The sequence below is a fragment of the Schistocerca nitens genome, chromosome 4 (genome assembly GCF_023898315.1).
Source record: "Schistocerca nitens isolate TAMUIC-IGC-003100 chromosome 4, iqSchNite1.1, whole genome shotgun sequence".
Classification (NCBI taxonomy): Eukaryota; Metazoa; Arthropoda; class Insecta; order Orthoptera; family Acrididae; genus Schistocerca; species Schistocerca nitens.
In genome coordinates this window covers 652,979,369-653,005,758 of record NC_064617.1, presented here as the reverse complement: position 1 = coordinate 653,005,758, position 26,390 = coordinate 652,979,369, and the positions used below count along the sequence as shown (strand labels likewise).

Sequence of the window (26,390 nt, the reverse complement as noted above, 5' to 3'; positions counted from 1 at the left end):
TCAATGCAGTCAAAAGATACGGCAATTCATACCATAAATTTTGATACTCGCAAACACAGTCGTCAAAACCTGAAGAGTACTTCTCGTTGACCCCGAATCATGAAATTCGCCCAAAAGCATGATTTCACTGTATAAGCAAAGAAAAAGGTCCGATAATTGTTAATTTCTAATTATATCACACAAAAAATATTTTTTGTCATATTCGTAGTTCTAGGAATTCCCGGCGCGGAATCTTGATAGTATCGTTTTCGATTACAGGCAAAAATCATCGGCTTTGTCGATTTACAGGATGGATTAACTACCTATATACAAAATTAATATTTTTCTTGAAGAATCAAGTCCTCCAAGATCTGTAGTGATTCTTCATCTGATAGGGTTACAAGAACGGACGATCACAGCTCACATCTTCTGAAACCGGTAATAGTAATAAAAATAAATACATATATGGAATGAAAAGAGTCACCAGCTACGGGAGGTAACAGTCAAAAGCTCTTGACCTGGGTTTCAATCTACGTAAATGGGTCTTCTTCGGAAGACTTGTTACGTTTTACGTGCTGAGCCATGGGCTTAGTCATGATTAAAATTGACAACCATGAAAACAGCCGTCTGGTTTCATCAGCATGAAAAACGTAATAACACTTCTGAAGGAGGCCCGTTTATATGGGTTGAAACCTAGGTCAAGAGCTTTTGACTGCTAACTTCCGCAACTAGTGGTTGGTTTTATTCGATATATCAAATCCACATACTTGCTGCTACAGCATGCTAAAGATCGTAATAAAAAGAATTTCTGGTGACCTCGGCAAACTTGATTCTTCAAGGAAAATATAACTTTCAGATCACCCTCAACGACTGACTCCATGTCAAATAGAATACATAATTAACTTGGTTAAGTGTGTATTTCACGTTACCTTAGAGTCAGCAGAAGGGCTGTTGGTTGCTGCTTGACACAACCTGTTCTCGTTAATACTACATTATTCCGAATCTAATTATACGACCTTTCATCCCCTTCGTGATGGGAAAAGTTTCGATTTGCTTTTCGCTTAAGTACTTGCGTGTTGTTCTGATTTTGTACTATCTTAGGATAAACAGTACATAAGCATAATGATTAATATTTTCTCTGTCCTAAGTCTCCCATGATATGTTTTGTGCGTCCGCTCATATACTTAATAATAAAATTTTCCTATGCAGATTTACATCGTCACTTATGTACTCAGGTGTCAGATTGGCGGAATAGCGAGTGTAATTATGATGTAGAGAACAAACAAAGGAAAGTAGTAGTTACAGTTAAACGCTAAATCTTGTGTAATAGAATGATAGTGTCTAGTAAGCAGCTAGAAGTGACTGTTCAAGTCTGTTATGAAAAAGCCGGCCGGTGTGGCCGTGCGGTTCTAAGCGCTTCAGTTTGGAACCGCGTGACCGCTACGGTCGCAGGTTCGAATCCTGCCTCTGGCATGAATGTGTGTGATGTCCTTAGGTTATTTAGGTTTAAGTAGTTCTAAGTTCTAGGGGACTGATGACCTCAGTAGTTAAGTCGCATAGTGCTCAGAGCCATTTTTTTGCTATGAAAAAACTGTTTTACACGGAGCAGAAGAGTGAATAAAAAAGAAGAATATAAAAGACTCTTTGAAAGTGAAAATTATGAAGTGGGGAAGACATCGCAGAACTACAGCAATGGCGAGATTAATGGAAGTTAAATGAAGAGGGTATCTAGCAAACGAGGAAAGAAATACAACATAGTATAGTGAACAGGAAGGAAATAAGTGGAATGTTATGGCTATTTAAAACGTTCGAAGGCAACAGAAAACCTCAGAAAGGTTGGGAGTTGAGAGTTATAGGACAGCTAAAAACAGGTAGTCTTAGGAAGAATTGATATGCTGGAATTACAGGCGCCTTGCATAAAAGACAACGGATGATATCTGTAGAGATAAAGAGTCAAGAAGACTTGGTGGTTGTAGGCGTCCAATAATGATGTAAAACACCACTGCGTATACAGGTGGTCCCAGAAGGAATGTTTGGTATCCATGAATACTACAGGAATGCTCACTCGAAGCAAAAATGTCTAGAAAACATGGGCTCTAAAATGCATACCGCAAGAGCTGCGAGGACTTCTTCATCTTCGATACTGTCGAAACAAATCTCTTCCACTGCAAGCTCTTTGCTTTCCGTATATTGAGAGTTGGTAAGGCCCAAAACAAGAAAAATATTTCGAGTAAACATGGGCTCTATATGCACACTTTAAGGGCTCTGAGCACTTGTCCGTCTTTGCTGCTGCGAAACACATCTCTTCTCCTGTAAAGCAGCTCATAGCTCTTAAGATATGCATTTACAGCCAATGTTTACTAAACTCTTTTCTGTTAGGATGAGCGTTCCTTTCACATTCCTGAATATTGACCATTCCTCCTGGGACACCATTTGTAAATAGTACGATTGTTCACTTTCCATACATGTTTCTGACTTACTTCCTTATATTTTGCACTAAGTAACATGAAAGCTCAAGATGGCGTGAACGTCTACATTTTTATCCGCAGATCGAATTTAGGATAACTTTCAGCTGTCACTATTAAGTATACGGCATGCAGTGCTCACGGAAATTGTTTAATGGCTTTACTTGATACTAGAATTTTCCTATGCAGATGTACGTCCTCACTTATGTACTCAGCTGTCATATTGGAGGAACGGGGAGTGTGGTTAACATGTAGAGAACAAACAAAGGAAAGCAGAAGTTATAAGCCCACAAATGCTTTTTGGCTGAGCAGGGAATGCTAGGAGTAATTGTTTCTATGAAGTTTCTATTAGAGAAAAGACACTTATACTTAATAGTCTGATCATGCAAGAGTGACACATCTCGCGCGGATACACTATTCGAACTTCCGCTCAGTCTTTTGTTTGGGCTTTCCCTCAGTAATTTCGAAATCGTCATGGAGGGGGAACTTTTTTTTAGGGACGACGACTGCGTTATGTGCTTTTAAGCTGAGAAAATAGCAAAGTCTGCACGTTGTTCACGGCAGTCCCAGAATTGGTTACTGAAGAGAGTGGCATTCTCTCATGTGAATTTTCTCCCAGAACTACAGCAGGAACCAGAAGATTGGCGCAGTGACTTATGTGTGGACATAGAAACATACTATAAACTGTTAACTCCTTTAACCCCAGAAAGGGGAAAGAAGATAGTGAAATGAGTGCCGCTATAAGACCCCACGACGGACTCAACGTAACGTTAATATTTAAATTTACAATTATTAATTCGAAACAACGTTTGAGCCACATCATACGCAAAACATGTGAGGCTATATACAACGTTCTGAAAAAGTAATATTTAAAGGAGTGTAAACAGAACCTACAAATGTTTCATGGTTTAAAAGAAAAGGGTATAATTAAAAATCGCGATTAGACAAAAATATTATCATACAACATCTTGCGATTTTAAGTAAAAGTTTTAAGTGAACATTAATTGCTTGAAAAATTAAACCAACTAAAGTAATAAGATATGCAGAAAATATTTTGTAGATAGATTAGTGTCTACATAATTTTAGGTATTATTCCAGAAATTAACAATGCACTTGGAAATTCCTTGTAAGCTCGATGAATTATCTAGATTTATTATATTAGTATTTGAAATAGCAATAGGCTGAACTGAAGGACTGCGTTGTGTATAACCCACTGTGCTGATGGGAAGATTTGCCTGGTTATTACAAGGAACCTCTGTTACATTAAACTGTGTCCTCCAGAAGAAGTAGCTTAGTTAATAACTGCAAAGACTTTTGTTAATGGTTCTAGATGAGCTTCGAAAATTCCTTCATTCATGAGCAAACATATTTATATTCCCTTAAGATCATGTAATTTTGCGAGGTGCCGGTGTGGAGAAGAGTTTGTACCTCTTTAATTCAGACGAATTTTGCATGAGAACGAGACATGCACTCGACCCCCTCCTTATCTACCACCTAATTATTATGCGCTCAACGGTAACGGAAGAAAATGATGGTTGACCCTGCTAGTTGGTAAAATAAGGAGTGTACACTCACAATAATTTAATAAAAATCGTAATCTATTCAGAAAAAAAGAGAACTTTATCACAATAAACAACAGGAAATGGGATTCTGCATATATCTACGAAATGATATGCGGATTAAATATTACAATGAGATTTATTATACAGGGTGATTCAAAAAGAATACCACAAGTTTAAAAATGTGTATTTAATGAAAGAAACATAATATAACCTTCTGTTATACATCATTACAAAGAGTATTTAAAAAGGTTTTTTTTTTTCACTCAAAAACAAGTTCAGAGATGTTCAATATGGCCCCCTCCAGACACACGAGCAATATCAACCCGATACTCCAACTCGTTCCACACTCTCTGTAGCATATCAGGCGTAACAGTTTGGATAGCTGCTGTTATTTCTCGTCTCAAATCATCAATGGTGGCCGGGAGAGGTGGCCGAAACACCATATCCTTAACATACCCCCATAAGAAAAAATCGCAGGGGGGTAAGATCAGGGCTTCTTGGAGGCCAGTGATGAAGTGCTCTGTCACGGGCTGCCTGGCGGCCGATCCATCGCCTCGGGTAGTTGACGTTCAGGTTTCATAACTAACCTTTTTTGTAGGACTCTCCATACAGTTGATTGTGGAATTTGCAGCTCTCTGCTAGCTCTGCGAGTCGATTTTCTTGGGCTGCGAACAAATGCTTGCTGGATGCGTGCTACATTTTCATCACTCGTTCTCGGCCGTCGAGAACTTTTCCCTTTGCACAAACACCCATTCTCTGTAAACTGTTTATACCAACGTTTAATACACCACCTATCAGGAGGTTTAACACCATACTTCGTTCGAAATGCACGCTGAACAACTGTCGTCGATTCACTTCTGCCGTACTCAATAACACAAAAAGCTTTCTGTTGAGCGGTCGCCATCTTAGCATCAACTGACGCTGACGCCTAGTCATCAGGACCTCAAGCGAACAAATGTACAACTAAATGAAACTTTATAGCTCCCTTAATTCGCCGACAGATAGTGCTTAGCTCTGCCTTTTGTCGTTGCAGAGTTTTAAATTCCTAAAGTTGTGGTATTCTTTTTGAATCACCCTGTACATCAGAACATAAATGCACATGATTGACGACACATACAGTGGGTTAAAGGATAGGGTACACTGAACTATTATGAGAACAAGAGATGGCTCGAGAACAAGGGGCTCCTACTCTCTGTGATGCAATAGATTGACGATAGTAACTGGCGGTCCTACTGAATCAAATATTAATCTCCCGACTATATAGCAGTATCGCAATTAGTACTGAGAGCTCAAATGGGAACACATGGAGAAACAAGCAAGGTGGACATGTAGCAAAGCGTGCGGGCGTGCTGCTGAGGGATTCAGTATAAAACTGATAAGGTCCTATAATGCCGGAGCCGCAAAATACTGTACCAGTACTGAAATCTGCAGCACGTCGTCGGTAGGCAACGTCCTGATGATGTAGGGGCCAACTTCTGCTGTGCAGCAACTCTGTGTCAACGCCGGGCCTCGAAGGCTGTCCGAGAATTCTAAGTTCTTCCGAAAAAGAGCGACCAAGTCGCAAGACTGGCCGACACTGACGAAGATTAGATCCCGAATTCCCTGCCCGCGCAACGCAAGAGCGAAGCCACCAGTGCTCTCCTCCCTACTCTCATCGAAAACTGCGAATCAGCATTCAGTTCTAATTCCAAAATTCCCCCACACTGTCTCAGAACATCATTCGCGCCAATAGCAAATGTTTCCTCTAATTTCGAGCAGGGCTGTATGACGTCAACTAGCCTTAGTTTAAGTTGACCAATCATGCCTCTGCTATTCAGCTGAGGGCACTGAAATTGCCATTTAACTGGCTACGAAAACAACCTGCCTAGACCACCGGCCATCCGGCACCAGTCGTACCCAGCAGGGCACAGTCCACAAGTTTTCTCCGAATCAAGAGGACAATGTAGTCAGTCGGTGCCAGGAATCTTCGTTCTGGACGCGCCGGAACGGTAGACACATAAACTGCGGCGACACTCAGACGTCTCGCAGGTCGTTTCGCCCTGCATACAATAGGCGAAACTCGACCGTCATCAGTCGTTCCGCCAGGTGCTTAAGCCCATTTTACGAACCCCTCAGAATTCAGGGAAGTGCAGCCCCTAACTGGAAACACAGTGTGCCGTGTCCTCCAATGCTCTCCTCGTACAGGCCACCCAGGGAAGTAAAACATGTTTAGGAGTCAAGTGAAAATTATTTTTTCAGCTCTCAGTACAAATACTCTCATTACAATAACTTATTCGGTCTGTTACTACCGTGTAATGACAAAGAACATTAATAAAATTGATGAAAATGTGAGGAGGCATGCAAAAGAGGGAATGGAACCTCTCAGTTTATGCGCTTTATATTTTGTGTAGGCATCAGATTCATTTTCAGCTATTGTAAGTACTTCTGCAGCTATATTATTAAACTGTAGCTATATTATTAAACTGGTGTCTCTTCCTTTAGATCAAACACTGGACACTGGACGGTGGTGTGTTACTGCCTGATACTGATGTGCGTCTTCATGCAAAGACTTGACGGCAGTCTTGCACGTACAAACAAAGTTTTAGCCCATCAGTCTTTTGCTGCTTTGTCCAACTTCATTCAAGTCATACAAGACAGTCAGACCTCCGTCCACATTATTTGACAAATATGGCTTGATCGAGCAAGACTGCCGATAAAACGCTGCATGTAGTCCAGGCTTTAGATACTACTTTACTGCAATGTTAATGCGAATTCTGTTTTTAACTTAATTTATTGTCCATGTTTATCATTTTGTTTTATGGTAAGGAAAGTGGTCATTTTTCTGGAATGGTGCATTAGTTTCTCATGTTCCAGTTGTTCTAGATGACACACTTTTCTGGCATTTTTATTTCTTTGTTGCTTCTATGTAGGTGCGTGCATTGACTGTGGCTCCTCGACTTTGTGTACTTTCTCATTTGCACCAGATATTGCCATTTAGTTTATATCGTATGACGAGCACAGTAATACACTGACGGAAAAAGTCGCAACACTAAAAGTAATTAATGTAATGAAATTTCTGGGATACATTTGTTTAGAGAGCATATTTAAGTGATCAATAATCAAGATCACAGGTTAATGTAAGCGCAAGATACATACTAGAAAATGTGAAGTGCTAGTACATTACCAATCATTTTAAGCACTAGAATGTTGAATCAAAGCATGCAAACGTGCATGTATTGTATTTGACAGATCTCGGGTGTCAATTTTCGGGATACAGTTCAATGACTGCTGCACTAGATCGGTCAATACAGGATTCTTAATTCAGGTTGTAGATGGCGCTGGAATTGTCCGATGATGTCCCTTATGTTCTCGATTGGAGACAAGTCTGATTATCGAGCAGGCCAAGGCAACATGTCGACTCTTTGTACAGTGTGCTAGGCTGCAACAGCAGCGGTGTGGCCGAGCTTTATCCTGGTGTTGGGAAACGCTCCCTGGAATGCTGGTCATGAACAGCGGCACAACAGGTCGAACGACCAGATTGACGTGTAGATTGGCAGTCAAGGAGCATGGGACAAATTGCCTTCCGTATCCACCTTCCTTCTCCCACACGGCTCCCATACGACCTCATCCCCTTCCCACACCTGCTCCTTTTCCTCCAACATCTCTGCATCCTTTAGACTGTCTGGAGGCTTGATCCCCCCACACCCTGGTTTCCTCCTTCCTCTATCGCTGTATCCCTCCCTCTCTCCACCTCCACACCCTCCATCTTCTTCATCAGCGCAATTTCCATCACCTCCCCCTCCCTGCCGTTGAACTTCGCCTTCACATCTACCTTTCCTTCCAACTGTAACCTGTCTTCTTCACTCCACTCCCCAGGGCCCCCCTCTTCCTCTCCCCTCCTTCTCCCAGAGCGGATTTTCCTCCTTCCCCTCCCCATCCGAGTCCTTGCACCGCCTCTTCAACTGTGTCCATCCCACGTCCTTCCCTCCCCAGCCCTCTTCGTCGCAATCCTGCCCGTCACCCCCCCTCTACCCCCTATACCCCCCACCCTCCCTTCTTCCCTTCTCCCTCATCTCCATGTCCCTGGCAGACCCTGTGTGTTGCTCATCATCAGCATCATGCTACATCAGTGTTGTGTTTGTTGCTGTTCTCCTGTGTGTCGGGAGCTGTGCTTTTAATTGTGTGTGTCCTACTGTCAGTGATCATTACATGCTACGCCGTCCATTGATACTTTTAGGCTGCAGCCATACTTCGCCTTGTGTTCTTTACTTGTCCCAGTGTGTGTGGTTTTTTGTGCTCAATAATTTTTAAGGTTATTGTCTCCATTTTACAGTCGCCTCCTTTTTGTCTGTTCTCGTCCATTATGTTCCCCTTCTTTTATATTTTTTCCGCCATATTTTCTCCTTTGTAATTTAAATGTCTTCTGTTGTATCATTATTGTCTTTTGGCTGAAGAGCAGCGCATATGCTGTTGCCAGCCCACCCCAGATTGGGAATTGAAATTCAATAAAGAAAAAAAAAGTGTGGGATAACCATGAGAGTACTGCAGCTTTCATAAGAAATCGCATCCCAGACGATAAATCCAGGTGTAGGTTCAGCGTGTCTAACACGCAGACATGTTGGTTGTAGGCCCTCAACTGGCCTCCTTCTTAGCAACACACTGCCAACACTGGCAGTGAGGCAGAACCTGCTTTCATCAGAAAACACAACATACCTCCACATTGCCCTCCACTGAGCTATAGCTTGACAGAATTGAAACCGGAAATGGCGGTGGTTTTTGGTTAGCGGAATGCACGCTACAGGGCGTCTGGCTCGGAGCTGTCCAAGAAGTAAACGAATTTTAACAGTTGGCTGTGTCACTGTGGTGCCAGAGCCATCCGCCAAACACTGTCGTGTTCGCTCTCACTGCTGCAACATGGCCGTCCGGAGCTCGGTCTTCTTGTGACTGTACATTGTCGTGACCATCGCTGCCAACACTCATGTACAGTGGCTGCATACCTACCAAGTCTTTCTGCCGCTTAGTAGAAGGAACATCCAGTTTCTTGTAGCCCTATTACACGACCTCGTTCAAATTCAATGAGGTGTCGATAACGGTGTGTTTGTTGCCTTATAGACATTCTTGACTAATACAAACTCACCACGTCAAAACTCAAAGGCAAGTAACTCTCACGACCGTTGTAGCGTGTATTTAAAGAAACCTTCTAACAATGCCACCACTTGCAAAGTAAGTTAGAAATCAGATTAATAATGTTGATCACGCAGCATATGTTCGCTTTATCGGGCAACAACAAAATTATTGACTGTGGATGGTATCGTCAGAATGGAAATAATGAAGTCACTGTAAAAAAGTCATTAATTTTGGCACTTATCTTCAATGGATTCCCACGTAGATTTCGTCGAAGTTGTTATGGCTCATCTTGTTGATTCTAGGGTGATTCCACTGTGACTGCTAGAAGGTCCAGATCTGTATTTTAGCAATATTTGAAGACCTAACAAATGCGTTTTTCAGGAAATTCTTAATGATCAAACAATCCCAGATCAGAACAATAGTATGGTAAATATAATTTTTGACTTGGTGTTCACGATCCACATTTCTATTAAACTTCTTGTAAATTCATATATACTTCTTCTTAAATGTCACATCATCAAGAAAACAGTTTTGTATCAATCTTCACATATTTAATTTCCACTTTAACCAAACACGAGACTTGACTGTTCTTTTACAAAGCGAAATAACAACTTAACTTCTGCAAAGTGACACAAAGACTGTTCTGTGCGCATTCGCGCCAAAACGTTTAGAAGTAAGTCAAAGATTATGATAGTCTCACAGAAATGAATACACACAAGAACCATATCACTGTAATACATCTACATCTACAAACATAACCCGCAATCCACCATACGGTGCGTGGCATAGGGTACCTCGTACCACAATTAGCATCTTCTCTCCCTGTTCCACTCCCAAACAGAACGAGGGAAAAATGACTGCCTATATGCCTCTGTACGATCCCTAATCTCTGTTATCTTATCTTTGTGGTCTTTCCGTGAAACGTAAGTTGGCAGCAGTAAAATTGTACTGCCGTCAGCCGCCAATGCTGGTTCTCTAAATTTCCTCAGTAGCGATTCACGAAAAGAACGTCTCCTTTCCTCTAGAGACTCCCACCCGAGTTCCTGAAGTATTTCCGTAACACCCGCGTGATGATCAAACCAACCAGTAACAAATCTAGCAGCCCGCCTCTGAATTGCTTCTATGTCCTCCCTCAATCCGAGGTGATAGGGATCCCAAACGCTCGAGCAATAGTCAAGAATAGGTCGCACCAGCGTTCTATAAGCCGTCTCCTTTCCAGATGAACCACATCTTCCCAAAATTCTACCAATGAACCGCCTTCTCCACAACTGCCATTACATGCTTGCCCACTTCATATCGCTTTGCAATGTTACGCCCAAATATTTAATCGACGTGACTGTGTCAAGCGCTACACTACTAATGGAGTATTCAAACATTACAGGATTCCTTTCCCTATTCATCTGCATTAATTTACATTTATCTATATTTAGAGTTAGCTGCCATACATCGATACATCGGAGTACTTATACATTAATAAAACCAAATGTGAAAAGTAGTACGATGTTGCTGGTATCTAGAACTGGGGTTGGAATTCCGTAATGGTCACGGAAATAAGGAACCATTACAACCTGATTAGCATTCTCATAGTGGTGCTGCTAGCGCCATCATGTTACACGACTGACGCGAAATTTAAATAGGGAGCAGATGTAGAAACAAGCCAAACAACTTTCGTTTATGTCGCACAACTCCTTCTTGGTGTTGCAAATTTTTCCCGTTAGTGTAGTATAGTAAAATGTACTAAAGTGTCAAGTGAAAGTGATTTCGCTTCTCTGCGACGTGCGCGATCTGTGTATGACGAGTGCTTACGCGTGTGTGCGCAGGCAAGTGGCACTTCGGCTGGGAGATCTGCCAGGTGTGGATCTCGCTGGACGTGCTGCTCTGCACGGCGTCCATCCTGTCGCTGTGCGCCATCAGCGTGGACCGCTACCTGGCCGTCACGCAGCCGCTCAACTACTCGCGGCGGCGCCGCTCCAAGAAGCTGGCGCTGCTCATGATCCTCGTCGTGTGGGTGCTCGCCGTCGCCATCACGTGCCCGCCCATCCTCGGCTGGTCAGTATCGCAGCCTCCACCCGCTGCCCGCTGCTCACGTCACTACGCCAAGACACCACTCGTACCTGTCAACCAACTATCTATTCGCTATGCCTTCACGCCATCTCATATCGTTAAGCTACATAGCTTGAACAGAGATACGGAGACTCCGCGAGAAACGCATACTTGAACATAAATACAGATGCACACAAGTCTGTAGGTTATGCTGTTGTACAAGGTAGTTATAATTACTGTAACCCTCCGCTGTTTGGGATGTCCACGTTAAAAACGAGTAATCGTATGACAGTGAAACATTGTGGAAACATTTTTAACGACGTGCTGAAGACAACTAGCGAATCGACCAGTGAAAGAAACAAATTTTAATATTAAAAAGGGGGTTGGAACCTGATGATCTTGGTAGTTATGCTGTTTGGAATGGTCGGCCAATGGAGAGACCGACGTCCTATTGCGCCACAAATTGTTGAAGAAGTTTGCGAGGTGCCGGGGTGGAGAAGAGTTTGTACCTCTTTAATTCAGACGAATGTTGCATGAGAAGTGTATATGCACTCGACCCGCTCCTTACATACCACCTAATTGATCATGTGCGCAACGGTAACGAAATAAAATGATTGTGGACCCTTCTAGTTGGTAAACTAAGGAGTGCACATACAATGAAGGCTTTCACGACCGGATGGTACTGTTGTTGATAATTCTTCCAGGTTATATGACCGTGGTCCATGGAATACTACTATTCCTAACGTTTCGTCCAATACTACGTTGGACGTCCTTAGAGGTATGGCTGGTCCTGTTGAGTCCTGCCGACTGACGACTCGGACGTCGGAGAGCGGCCTAAATACTGAGGAAAGTGGGCGTGGTCTAGCTTGCACATAGTAGAAGAGAGAAAACTAGTCAAAGATAAAACGTAACTATCGAAAATAGTCCGTCATAGATAAAAATCACATCGATTCTTGAAATTAAGCGATGTATGGACAGTGGCGTTAGAGAATCGATAAGTGATTTTTACTTATGACGGACTATTATCGATAGTTACAATATATCTTTGACTAGGTTTCTCTCTGCTACTATGTGCAAGCTAGACCACGCCCACTTTCCTCAGTATTTAGGCCGCTCTCCGACGCCCAAGTCGTCACTCGGCAGGACTCAACAGGACCAGCCATACCTCTGAGGATGTCCAACGTAGTATTGGACGAAACGTTAGGAATAGAAGTATTAGATGGAGCACAGACATATAACCCGGAAGAATTAAGGAGTACACACTCACAATAATTTAATAAAAATCGTAATCTACTCAGAAAAAAAGAGAACTTTATCATAATAAACAACAGGAAATGGGATTCTGCATATATCTACGAAATGATATGCGGATTAAATATTACAATGAGATTTATTATACATCAGAACATAAATGTACAAGATTATCGACACAAACAGTGGGTTAAAGGACAGGGTATACTGAAATATTATGAAAGTAAGAGTTGGCTCGAGAACAAGGGGCTCCTACTCTCTGTGATGCAAACGATTGACGATAGTGACTGGAGGTCCTAATGAATCAAATATTAATATTCCGACTATATAGCAGTATCGCAATTAGTACTGAGAGCTCAAATGGGATCACATGGAGAAACAAGCAAGGTGGACTTGTAGCAAAGCGAGCACGTGTGCTCCTGGCGGATTCAGTATAAAATTGATAAGGTCCTACAATGTCGGAGCCGCAAAAAGCTGTACCAGTACTGAAATCTGCAGCACGTCGTCGGCAGGCAGCGTCTTGATGATGTAGGCGCCGACATCTGCCATGCAGCAGCTCTGTGTCAACCCCTGACCTCGAAGACTGTCCGAGGACTCTAAGTTCATCCGAAACAGAGTGAGACCAAGTCGCAAGAACGTCCGACTCCGACGAAAATCAGATCCCGAATCCACCTCTGTGATGCGATGCAAGCAGCAAAGTCAGCATTGCTCAACTCCCTACTCTCCTCGAAAACCGCGAATCAGGATTCAGTCAGTGCTGATTCAAAAATTCCCCCACACTGTCTCGGAACATCATTCGCGCAAATAGCTACCGTTCCCTCCAATTTCGAGCAGGGTTTTATGACGTCAACTAGCCTCCGTTTAAGTTGACCGATCTTGCCTCTGCTATTCAGCTGAGGGCACTGAACTTGCCGTTTGACCGGCTACATAAAGAACCTGCCTAAACCACCAGCCATCTGGCGCCAGACAGTCGCACCCAGCAGGGCCCAGTCCACAAGTATTCTCAGACTCAAGAGAACAATGGAGTCAGTCGCTACCAGGAATCTTCGTTCCAGACGCGCCGGAACGGTAAACACATATACTGCGGAGACACTCAGACGTCTCGGAGGTCCTTTCGCCCTGCATACAATAGGCAAAATTCGACCGACGTCAGTCGTTCCGCCAGGCGCTTAAGCCTATTGTGCGAATCCCTCAGAATTCAGGGTATTGCAGCCCCCAATCAGGAACGCAGTGTGCCGCGTCCTCCGATGATCGCTTCGCACAGACCACACAGGGAAGTAAAACATGTTTAGTAATCAAGTGAAAAGTATTTTTTGAGCTCTCAGTAAAAATACTCTTATTACAATAACCTTATTCGGTCTTTTACTACCGTGCAATGACATAAAACATTAATAAAATTGATGAAAATGAGAGGCTACTTGCAAAAGAGGGCATGGAACCTGTCAAGTAACTGTTGGCCATGGCTGCGAACCCTGGACGCAATGTGAGATCTTGAAGCAGGGCGTGAGCTGTGTCACGACACCTGAACATTGAATGATCCACCATTCGGAAAACGCTGCAAACAATTGTCAAATGGTATCCGTACAAACTTCACATTGCTCAACAGGTTTTACTACGTGCAACAGACATTGGAGTAGAATTTTCTCTTAAGTTTCTTGTGAAACGTCCCCTTTGAAAAATTTATACACGACTGTGCTTAAACTGACACACAATATTTTGTTAGCGCAACGCAATCTGACTTTCAATAATCCCTACAAAAGAATGGGACCTGACTAACATTAAACAATACCTTTCACAAATCACTTACCTCACAAAAATCTTCGCTACTCAAGCTACTGCAATACAGCAAGCGCCACTACTGCCAGCTAAATAAAAGATTCAAACTATGGAAGGCACTAACTACTGATAGGGATAGTTAGCAAATGAAAGATATTAATAGAGAACAAACACAGTATTTACCTTAACAGTCATAATATATATAGCAGTTCATGACAAATTACAAAACTCCGCCATCTCTCTCCCCACATCCACCACTGCTGGCGGCTCACCTCCAACTGCGCAACGCTACGCGCTGTTCACAGCCAGCTGTCTAACACTACAATGGCGAGTATTACAACAATGCAAAGCAGCCACAGACTGCACACAGCACAGCCAGTGATTTTCATACAGAGGTGGCGTTACCAATAAAAAAACCTAAACAGCCTACTTACATAGCCCCCATGCTCCCCACAAAAAATTTTACAAATTTTTTTTGGGCACTAGCCAATACATATTTGTTAAAATTTTTCATAATCGTAATTACAATAACAAAGAAATCAAATGCACACACTTATTGATACAATGTTGGTCAAAAGCTAAAATTTTCTCACAGTCCATAAAGACAGTCCTGATCATTCATCACATTGCAGTGTTTTTCTCAAAGTCTGAGCAGTAAAAGAAAATGCACACGGAAGTAGTGGATTTCCATGCAGTCTTGAAGAAGTAGCGTTGTCCTTCCAATGGGAAGACAGTGCTGACTCTTGACATGCTGACAGGTAATGGGCCACAACAGAGCAAACCCACAGCAGTCAGTCGAAGTTTTCAAGAATATTGGCAGGTAGGTCATCACAGAGCAGACCCACTGTAGTCCTGGTAGAGATTACGGTATTGGTGGGCCACCAGAGGTGCAGACCCACTGCAGTCCTTGTAGAAATAATGGTATTGATGGATCATCAGTAGACCCACTGTAGTCCTTGTAGAGATAATGGTACTGGTGGGTCATCAAAGATGCAGACCCACTGTAGTCCTTGTAGAAATAATGGTACTGGTGGGTCATCAAAGATGCAGACCCACTGTAGTCCTTGTAGAGATGGCCAGCAGCCATCTGTTGCAATTGTGCAGGTGCACAATCACCATCGAAGAGTCTTGCGGACAATATAGCAAGTCCATAAACCACCACTTGTGCACTCACAAAGTTTTTGGAATTGTCCTTAGAACCAGCAATGCTGTTATCTAGTCCCTTGCTGAATTATTAACACATGTGCAAACACTAACAGTCCCTACTTCTCACATATTGTCCATATACTATGACCAACAGGAACGTGTGCAATGAAATGTAACTTACAAGTTACTTAATTTGATGAAATGGTATCAATTACAGTTTTATAGCATAAGAATACAATAACAACGGTACAAAATACATCATTAAAACACAATAATACAGATAACATTTGTAGGAATAGGGGCTTTACAAAAGAATAGAAATAAACATATACATCAGTGTTACAGGAATGATGACATGAGTACATACATAAAAGATCAGAATAACTTTCACAGAACAGAATTAATAATGTCTAAACATCTTTACAAAGTAAATAACATATTATTAATGACAATTATATTTGAGGATAACAGTATTCCTCATCATAGTGAATGTAACTTAGTATTAGAAGAGAAAAAAGTTCTATGAAACAGTACACAGAGACAGGAAGAAAACAAATACACAAGGGTACACAAACACATAGGGGGATAACACAATGGAAAGGACAGGGTTCGTTTTCAGTGTAGCTTTTGGTACTGCAGTATTTTGCGAACAAAACCTTTTTTGTTCTTGGAGATCTCCCTTCGTTCATCATTATTCCCAAAAAGTCCTATCTGTACCTCTCTTCTGTATTCTAACTATATTTTTTTCAAAATAATTACGGATCATTGTACAATACTCATTTTGGCCCAAAACGTTTTTGTATACCTTCAATGCATTTCTTTCCATTCATCACAACTAGTTTCTTATATAGTCTACCCCCTTTTAAGCTAACTTAAATCTACTGAGCTCAGATATTAAACTAAGGGACGAGGCAATGCAGCAGCACATAACATATTAACACAAACAGCAATGACAAAAAAAATGGAAAATTGCAAAGCAAGCTACAGTAAATCTACATTACCAAACAATGCAACGTTACAACTAATATGAGCCAATGTGCAGCAACAAGAAAAATAAATCAGTAGCAAAACTAGCTTAACATAGTAATACAAAGTTAAATTCAGTAGCACTATGCCTGGCACACAGCAGCAGCAAATAAAATTTAAACCTAGACCTCAAGCAGAAAAAAATATTACACTAAAAATGGCCATGTCTAATACCTATGTCACATCTTAACACTAGAGTGATGCATCACGATTTATTCTACAAAAGAAATTACCAAGTACTTGAAAAGAAAACTATGATTGCAGTTCCTGTGAAGGTAAATGTCTTTTTGTGCTCCCTCATTTTTTAGAAAAAAATTATTATTTACTCGATCTGTAGAGAGAAAATATTTATATTAGTACATCTATAAAATTTTATTTTAACCAATGCTGCAGTGCAGCTAGAAACTAGATATTAAACAAAATGAGTAAATATGTACAAAGGAAGGCATGAAACATCATTCATTAGCCATAGGGCATTTCATAAGGTAGTACAGAAAATCTCTCAACTCTCGTAGAAAGACGCTTGTCATAATCAGGTGTGCAGATGTAAAAATATTTCTCGTCATTTCATTAGGCATTTCTGTAAATATCATAAATTAAGAGCTCCACAGTGTCAACATATGTTTTCAAGTTCGACCGTGTCGTTTTTGCGATGCTCTCTACAAAGGAACGTCAATAGCGAGGATAATGGCCTCCCTTTTGTTTTTCTACCTGTGCCGCTGAAAAGTGCTCGCAATAATGGCTTTTTCTCCAGGCGTCTGACACACCTGGCCGCTCACAACGAATTACTTCACGGTCACTTACCTTTCTTAACGAAATATTTACGACACCAGTTTCCGCTACAGTGACAATCTCATATAAAAATATTTCACAGGTCAAGAATTTGGGTTACAAATCTGTAGAAACAAAATCCTATAAATATAACAGCGTCCAAAAAATTTTCGCCAGCATTGTGATACATTCACGCATATACACACATTTCATAACTCTTAAAGTACGATTCTTGGTTTCCAACAACCTTCTTCACAAGCCATAGTCCCTAACTTCTATTCATTACTCATATACATATAAACACGTAATCACATTCCTTATATAGCATCAGCTTATTGATCATAAACATACCTCAACAGCATAATACACATCGTCACCGTAAAAATAACATCATAACACCTCAGTCAAATCCCAAAAACGTCGTAGCTTTCTGCAATAATTTCAAAACCCTAAAACATCTTCTCTGCTCATTTCAATAGTGTCATCTACCTCAAACGTACTTTAAAAATCATAATCTCATACCAAATACATCATTCAAAGCTCTCATAGTATCACAATGGTTCCGAAAAAATATGAACAGTTTACAAAGTACAGACAAAATACAGTTTCATAAGTGTGAAATTATCCAACTGTGTAATTGCGTAAACATCTGTCACTGACGTAGTAAAAAGAATGTTTGTTTCTCTGTCAAATAATTAGATAGCTGTGTAATTCTGTGTTAGAGAAATATGGTACCGATGTGTAAAGTTGTATAAGCAAATACCATATTAGCTAGGGCTCCTTGTGCGTGCCAAACACATGGTACACAAAGTAAGCGTGTACCCCCCTGAGGATTAATGTAATTATACCCTCAGGTGTTACAGATTACAGCAATGGAATGAAATGTATCATGGAAAACTTTCTTTGTAATTCAAAAATCTTGAAAAATAAATGGCATAAGTACAAAATTAATCTCTCAAATGCATGTCCTGTAGCGCTAAATGTGCGTCTTGCTGTAAGATAATTCTGTGGAAGTGTCGTAGTTATCGTCCTCCGAAAGCTAAGTTCTGCAGAAGTCAATGTACTTACCTCATGATAAACAAAAGTGAAATGCTTTGTGTATAGATATCGTAGTTATTACGCTTATTGGCGTGATGAAGAAAGTACTGTACAGTAACGTATTGTTGTGCCACGCAAAAGGCTGTCTCATTGTTGCTATACCACAAAAGTTACTACTAAAACATGTTTTACTTTCCAGAACAATACAGAAAAACTGTGCAGATATAAAACAGAAACACTGCAACAGCAACATTGTAAACTGTCACTCATTAGTAGCGTCGTGATAAAAATCGTGTAGCTGTCACATAAACTAACCACTGTGTCATCTGGTATCTCACAGAAAGTACTTTAAATCCAGAATGTATTTTCAAGTGAACCAAAATGTTGCATTAAATCTCAAGTTAAAAAAGCACATTATCTCTCAATAAACGGTTTTACGTGTGAAATGTGGTGTGAACCTTTACTCTTCCTAGTACGCAGAGTTTCAACTTCAACGCAATTATCATGTGGTATACGTCGGATTCTATAAGGTCCATTGTAAACTAGAAAGAATTTGTGACTCAAGTGTTTCTTCTTATGTGACAATGAATGAGCTTTAATGAGAACTTTCTGACCAATATACAATTTCTTTGCATTTGCTTTACCGTGTAGTTTTCTCCTTTTGTCTGCTGCAGATTTTATATTTTTAAGAGCCAAATCAATTATATGTTTGTGTCGAAGTTTACGTGTATTCGGGAAAGGTACAAGCTCTCTGATTCTGTTCGGTGGTTCTTCATTCTTTAGTACAAGAGTAGGTGGTAAAGCAGTGGAATCATGAGGCATTTCATTCAGCACATTTTGAAATAAGTGTAAATATCTGTCCCAATGCTGATGCTTTCTGTGACAATAAAGTCTGCAAAGCTTATTGATTTCTTTCATAATCCGTTCGGAGGGGTTACAATGTGGTGAGTACAATGAAATAAAAACAGGTTTGATTTTATGGTTGCGAAGCATGCGTGACCAAACAGCAGATCTGAATTGCGGTCCGTTATCTGAAATGACTTTAGCAACGTGGCCAACTTCACGTCAGAAATTTTTAACAAAGGCGTTGGATACAGATCGTCCAGTGGCTTTACGTAACGGAGTGAAAGAAACAAATTTGGAAGTAAGTTCAACAGCAACTAGAACGTACGAAAATCCATTCGATGTTCTGACAAGGGGTCCCAATAGATCAACTGCAGCAAATTCTTTTAATTTAGAAGGAATGATAGGAAACAACGGAGCACGATGTGAGATAGTAGATGGTTTCGCCTTTTGACAAAGTTTACAAATAGACAAGACTCTTCGAATTCTCTTTTCCATATTGTTAAAATAACAAGTCGTTCGAAGAATATGATAACATTTTCGTGGACCAAAATGTGCGTAGCTGAAATGAATGTACCAAATGAGCTTATTAACAAAATCGTCAGGAATGCAAAGTACCCATAGCTTGTCATCAACAGTGCAGCGTTTGAACAGTATGTTGTTTCTAACCAGATAATAATGCCGAATCTGTGTGTGTGTCTTTTCATGCCATTTGCTTTTGATGTCTTTCCAAATGGATCTTTATCTTGTTCATGAGCAATGTCCTTTAAAGATGTGGTGATGAAGTTTTCAAAGGCGACTTTCTGAATGTAAAGAATACTGAAGTTTTTCTCGGGGTTACCTTCTATGTTACTTTTCTCAAGCCCAGCTGGTGCGCGTGACAGTGCGTCCGCAACAATGTTCTCCTTGCCGGGAATGTAGACTATTGTGAAGCGGAATTCTTGCAGAAACAATGCCCAACGTTTTAACCTGTCATGATTTAATTTTGAAGACATAAGAAATTGTAATGCACGATGATCACTGTATACTTTTACGTGCTCACCAGAAAGAAAGAAACGGAATTTGTTAAATGCACAAACGATAGCTAAAGCTTCTAATTCAGTAACGGAATGATTTTTTTCAGATTTTGTTAGCACTCGGCTAGCAAAAGCAATGGATTTCTGAACAGTAGTGTCATTTTCTATGGCTTCTTGAAATAAATGGGCACCAAGTCCGACTTTAGAAGAATCCGTGCTAAGGCAGAAATCTTGTGACAGATCTGGATGAGCTAGTATTGGCGCGTTAAGAAGCGATTCTTTCAAAGAATTGAATTCCAATTGTGCTTGTTCGTCCCAGTTCCAAATAGTGTTTTTTCCAGTGAGAGAACAAAGTTTTGGTGTAACAAGAATTTGCATATTCAGAAAACGCCGGTAAAAATTTACGAGACCCAGAAAACTGCGGACTTGTCTTTTTGTGGATGGAACTGGAATGGCTCTGATTGCTTCTAACTTTTCAGGATCCGGCTGAATGCCTTCAGAAGAAATAATATGTCCCAAAAACCTCACCTTTGACCTACCGAATTCAGACTTTTCCAAGTTAACTGTAATTCCAGATTCTGCAAAAATACGTAACAAACTGTTGAGGATGCGATTATGTTGTTCCCATGAAGCTTCTGCTATTAGAATATCGTCCACATATAAGGTGATGTGACGTTTTAAGAACTCAGGTAATATGGAATTTAGCCCGCGAATGAATGCTGCTGAAGAAATGTTCAAACCAAAGGGAAGTTTCCGAAACTGATAACAAACACCGAAACAAAGGAAAGCTGTGTATTTTCTACATTCTGGATGAAGTTCGATCTGATAAAAGCTGGATCTGAGATCAATGGAAGACAACACTTTTACACCATTAAAATTTTGAAGAAGTTCTTCCAATGTTTGCGGCCTGTCTGTTTCAGGAATAATGATAGTATTGATTTGTCTCGAATCTAAGACAAGCCTGATCGATCCATTTTTCTTCTCAACAACATGTAATGGATTGTTGTATGAGCTTACTGCAGGCTCAATAATGCCCTCGTCAAGCATAGAATGTATTTCTGTTCTAACACGGTCCCTATAATGTGCTGGAATTACATATGGTCTAACACAAAATTTCGTATGCTCACGAACACGAAATTGGTATTGAAATCACTTGATTGTTCCTGTTTTGTGAGTAAAAACTGTGGAATGTGCTAGTAAAATCTCAAAAAGGTCCTGCCTATCAATGTCATTACAGTTCTCAATTGTTTGAATTTTATTTTGAATTAACTCATTAGTATCAAATATGTCGTCGATATCATCCCTGTCAGTACTTGCAGAGTGATTGTTAGTGTCTAGTTCCGTAGAAAACTCCGAACTGTTGTCTAACAGAAGGTAAAGCCGATTAATTTCCTCGTCATGGTTTGAGAGCCAATCTTCAAATTTCAAAGCTATTGACTTACCTTCTTTCTCTAAACTTATTTCAGCATCATGAAAGTTTAAGATTGCTTTGTATTCATTCAAAAAGTCTACTCCCAATATAATTTCCGTCGACAATAATGGAACAATAAGAAAGTTCATAGAAAAGCTGTGGCTTTGGCAAAAGAATTCTAAATTGGTTTGTTGGCGTACATCTACACTTTTTCCAAAGACTGCACCTTGTAATTTAATCTTACGTAACGGAAGTGTGGGGCAATCGGTCGATTTGTTGCATTTGCTAAAAGCTGTTTCACTAATTACTGAGATTGGACTGCCAGAGTCAAGTACTGCCGTAAATTTTACGTCATTTACAGTAATGTGAATCACAGGATATGCAATGTTGTTAAGTTTTACGTCGTGTTCCTGGAGTAAGATGTCCCTAATGTCTTCCATTTTTACGTAATTACTAGCTACGGCAGCTGCGTCATCAGTTTCACAAGTGCGTTTTGTTGCTGCCAGCGGTGTGAGTCATTGCCTATTGTCTCTTTGTTGGCGCGCGTCGTTATTGGGATTTGGAGACCTAACTTCTACAAATTCACCGTGACGAGAGGGCCCTGCCCTGTTTAAATCCCGCCAGTTCTGACGCAATTCAGGTCTGTCGTTACGATCCCATCGTCTGTCGTCATGTCGGTAGTTCCTGTAGTTTCTTTCTTGTCGGTTAAGTGGTGGAGAATTTCTCCCTGAATCGTAACCGCGCGCTGGACCGTTGCGTCTAAAGTTATTCTGTCTCCCTTGATAATAATTATTTTGGTTCCCAAATTGTCTGTTTCTCTGATTGTCTCTGTGATAGTCACTACCACGGAGAGGTGATCTTTCCCTGTAATTATTACTACTCTGCCAACGGTTGTCATACGGGAGGTGTCTGTTTTGGTCACGATATGTGTTGTGAGAATAGCCTTGTCGTGTCCAGTTATTATTTCTTTCATCGCGGAATTGCGACGGATGTGATCTGTAGTTGTTGTGCTCCTGCGTTCCGCGATTGTCAGTGTCAATTTCCAGTTCTTGTAACAGTCCCTGAAAAGCTTCAATGTCGTCTTTGCAACGTCCTGCCAAAATAATATGTCGTAAATGTACAGGTAATTTGATTAAGCAAATGCGGATGAGTTCTGAGGGGCTGTATGGGTTTGAAAGATACTGATTCTTATGCAACATGTCTTCAAAATATTTGACAAGACTGGAAAATTCAGATTGTTCAAAGTGTTTCATCATCATGATGCTATGTTTTACTCGGTCTTGTGTAGCTTGAGACCAATATGCTGAGAGGAAGGCATGGTAAAATTCTCCTTCACTGTGACAATCGTGAATGACCGATCGCATTCTTACAGCTGGTTCATTCTCTAAGTAGCCACACATAAATTCTAATCTATGTTCTAATGACCAGTTGGGAGGAAAACAATGAGAGAATTGATGGAGCCATGCTTGTGGATGAATGTCGTTGCCAGAATTCTTAAATGTTTTGAATTTACGTGTAGTAATGAACAGCTTATAGTCAAAATCATCATGTCGGCGAGTCGCATATCGGTCATTGTTAGGTCGTGTCGGCCGTTCCATCTCAAAATTCGGTGCACATTGCCAATTTCTTTCATAACTTCCGAAATGCCCTGTGTTATTATTTTGCGGCTTTTCCGTATTTCTAAGTCCCTCATCCCGTATTGGGGCGCGAGTGTCCTCTGAAATACGTAATTCTTGTATTACCTGTGTCAGCTGATCTTATACTTCCCGGATTTCTCTTTGGTGTTGATTCAGATTTTGTTTCAGTTTCCTAATTTGTTCGCTCTCTTCTGTGTCATTAAAGACTACCGCTTTTGTGTCATTCAGATTATCATCTACCTTCGTAGATAAATTAGTGAACTGATCCGAAAGTTCGGCTACTTTCTCCGATAGCGTACTTATTTCCTCAGTGTGTTTTTCTGAACCAAGTTTCAGAGTATCTACTGTGTCCTTTAAGTTTTCCTGAGATTTTGCAAGTTGCGTAACCGAATCGGTAGATGCAACTGAGTCAAATTTAGCTTGCAAGGTCTCATGATTTTCATGAACAATAGTTTGCAGTTCTTTTATGGCTGCTTCGTGATTCTGTAATGCATTTTCATGCCGCGAAAAAATAGGTTGAAAATGCTCACAAATTTGTGTTTTTACGTCGTTACAGGCTTTTTGACATTTCGATTCGATTTTATGTAACTCAGTAGTTAAATCTTCACGTGTTTGTTCAAGTGTGGTGTGAAGATTTTGTTCCATTGCGTCTAACTGTTGCTGTGTTTGTCTCTGGTGTTGTTCCATTGTGTCTAACTTTTGAAGATTTTGTTCCACTGTGTCTAACTTTTGTAGCTTTTGCTGTGTTTGTCTCTGATTTTGTTCCATTTGTTTCTGATTTTGTTCAAGCGTTGTGTTTAACTTTTGTAGCCTTTGTCCCATTTGTTGCATTAACTGTAATAACAATGCACTGGTGTCTGAAACACGTTCCTCAGTGCTTTTCGTCAGTGAAGTTGCACCGGCAACATTCACATTTTGACAAGCAGAAAATGTGTCTTGACTTATTTGAGAAAACGGTGAGGATCCAAAACCTGAATCTACAGTATTTGCAAAATTGTGTCCTGTCATTTCGGATTCCTGAGGCGAGCTGTTGCCGACCGATAGATCGATAATGCTTCCCTCTTCACTAATTGTTTCACTGTCCACGCCATTGTTTGCCGCCCGCTCCATTTCCCTATGCACAGTTACCAAATTACTACTTTGAACATCAGTTAATTCATTACTCGGTGGCGCTAACACACTGCTTTAATTTTCACTGTCATTTCTCAGTTTACTTTGGAGCCTAGTATTACGTTTTTCACACGCCATTATTGTCACAGTATTTCACGCGACAACACAGAAAAACACAATTTGAAGATCAAAAAATAAGAGAACACATTAACATAACACTGAAAATAATATCTAGTTAATTGCAGCTGCGAAATACTTGGTGCGAATCTACATGCATGCCACAACTGTTTTACTGTACAACAATGAAAAACTACAACTACAAAGGAAATTCTCTCTATAATTACGCGCTAGCAATAAACAAAAACTACACTAATTACACAAACTACAAGAAAAAAATCAGAAGATTCCAAGTTCGAATCCTGACAGGGTCGCCACATGAAACATCCCCTTTGAAAAATTTATACATGACTGTGCTTAAACTGACACACAATATTTTGTTAGCGCAACGCAATCTGACTTTCAATAATCCCTACAAAAGAATGGGCCCTGACTAACATTAAACTATACCTTTCACAAATCACTTACCTCACAAAAATCTTCGCTACTCAAGCTACTGCAATACAGCAAGCGCCACTACTGCCAGCTAAATAAAAGATTCAAACTATGGAAGGCACTAACTACTGATAGGGATAGTTAGCAAATGAAAGATATTAATAGAGAACAAACACTGTATTTACCTTAATAGTCATAATATATATATAGCAGTTCATGACAAATTACAGATGGCGGAGTGCCATCTCTCTCCCCACATCCACCACTGCTGGCGGCTCACCTCCAACTGCGCAACGCTACGCGCTGTTCACAGCCAGCTGCCTAACACTAAAATGGCGAGTATTACAACAATGCAAAGCAGCCACAGACTGCACACAGCACAGCCAGTGATTTTCATACAGAGGTGGCGTTACCAATAAAAAAACTTAAACAGCCTACTTACACTTGTAAGGTTGAAATAGACGACATGTGGCATTGGATCGTTTTGCGGAGTGTTGAAGCACATTTTACACACACCGGGGCAGTGTCGTCTTTTAGGATATCGTTGCCAACAAACGTTCATGACGTCCCCCCCCCCCCCCAGTCGACGCCTCATTGTGTGCTGTGGTTTCACGGTACAGTTTACGAATGGTCCATTTTTCTTGTATGAACTCGAACCCCAAGGACGAAGTACATGCAGCATGAACGGCACACGTCACTGATCTGCTTCGCCAACATGTGATCCCTGCCCTTCAGGAGAGAGGTGCTTGGGACTCAAATTTTTTGATGCACTATGCAGCTCCGCGTCACATTGCGCATGAGGTCACTTGGTTACTCCGTAACACATTTCGGGAAAAGTGACGACCCTTGTGAGGAAATTAAAATGTTTTTGTTTCGGTGGTTTATTCATTATTTCTCTTCCGGGTATTCTTAAAAATGTATCCGCGATGTTTCGTTGTCCTACGATCACTCGTTTTTGATGGGGACCTCTGTTAAGCAGCGATAGTTTAATTATAACCACTCCGTATTGGAATATCGGCACCTGTGCAATGTTCTCATTACGTTGCAAGTGTCACTCGTGGTCGGAACAGAGTTCTGAGTTGTGAGTGCATTTTGTCGGAGTTAATTAGAACGTGCGTAAATCGTTGGTGCTCGGATGATGGGTGCCTCTGTAACCAAAGGAGCCGAAATGTTTGGTGTTTCAAGAGGCACCATATCGAAGATTTATACTGCGTGCACGGTGAGTGAAAAGACGTCATCCACTAAATCAAAAGGCAGGTGAAAGTGTGTTGAGTGATCGTGGCGGACGGTCACTGAAGACGATTGAAACGAAAAATAAGCGGACATCAGTTTCAAAATTCACTGCAGAACTGGGTGTCACACACGCGAACACTGTCAACAACGAAACATCTTGAAGGGGCTTCCTGGCAGATTAAAACTGTGTGCCCGACCGAGACTCGAACTCGGGACCTTTGCGTTTCGCGGGCACGTGCTCAACCAACTGAGCTACCGAAGCACGACTCACGCCCGGTACTCACAGCTTTACTTCTGCCAGTACCTCGCCTCCTACCTTCCAAACTTTACAGAAGCTCTCCTGCGAACCTTGCAGGCAGAAGTAAAGCTGTGAGTACCGGGTGTGTGTCGTGCTTCGGTAGCTCAGTTGGTTGAGCACTTGCCCG

General features: G+C 41.0%; 1 protein-coding gene across 1 annotated transcript in view; it reads left to right on the top strand.

The window, feature by feature from the left end:
- The window catches only part of LOC126252486 (octopamine receptor-like), a 92,755-nt gene that overhangs the window by 45,996 nt on the left and 20,369 nt on the right, over positions 1-26,390 (top strand). The window contains exon 3 of the mRNA XM_049953381.1: positions 10,933-11,161. Within this exon, the coding sequence (XP_049809338.1) occupies positions 10,933-11,161 (229 nt within the window). The remainder of the gene's footprint in view (positions 1-10,932; positions 11,162-26,390) is intronic.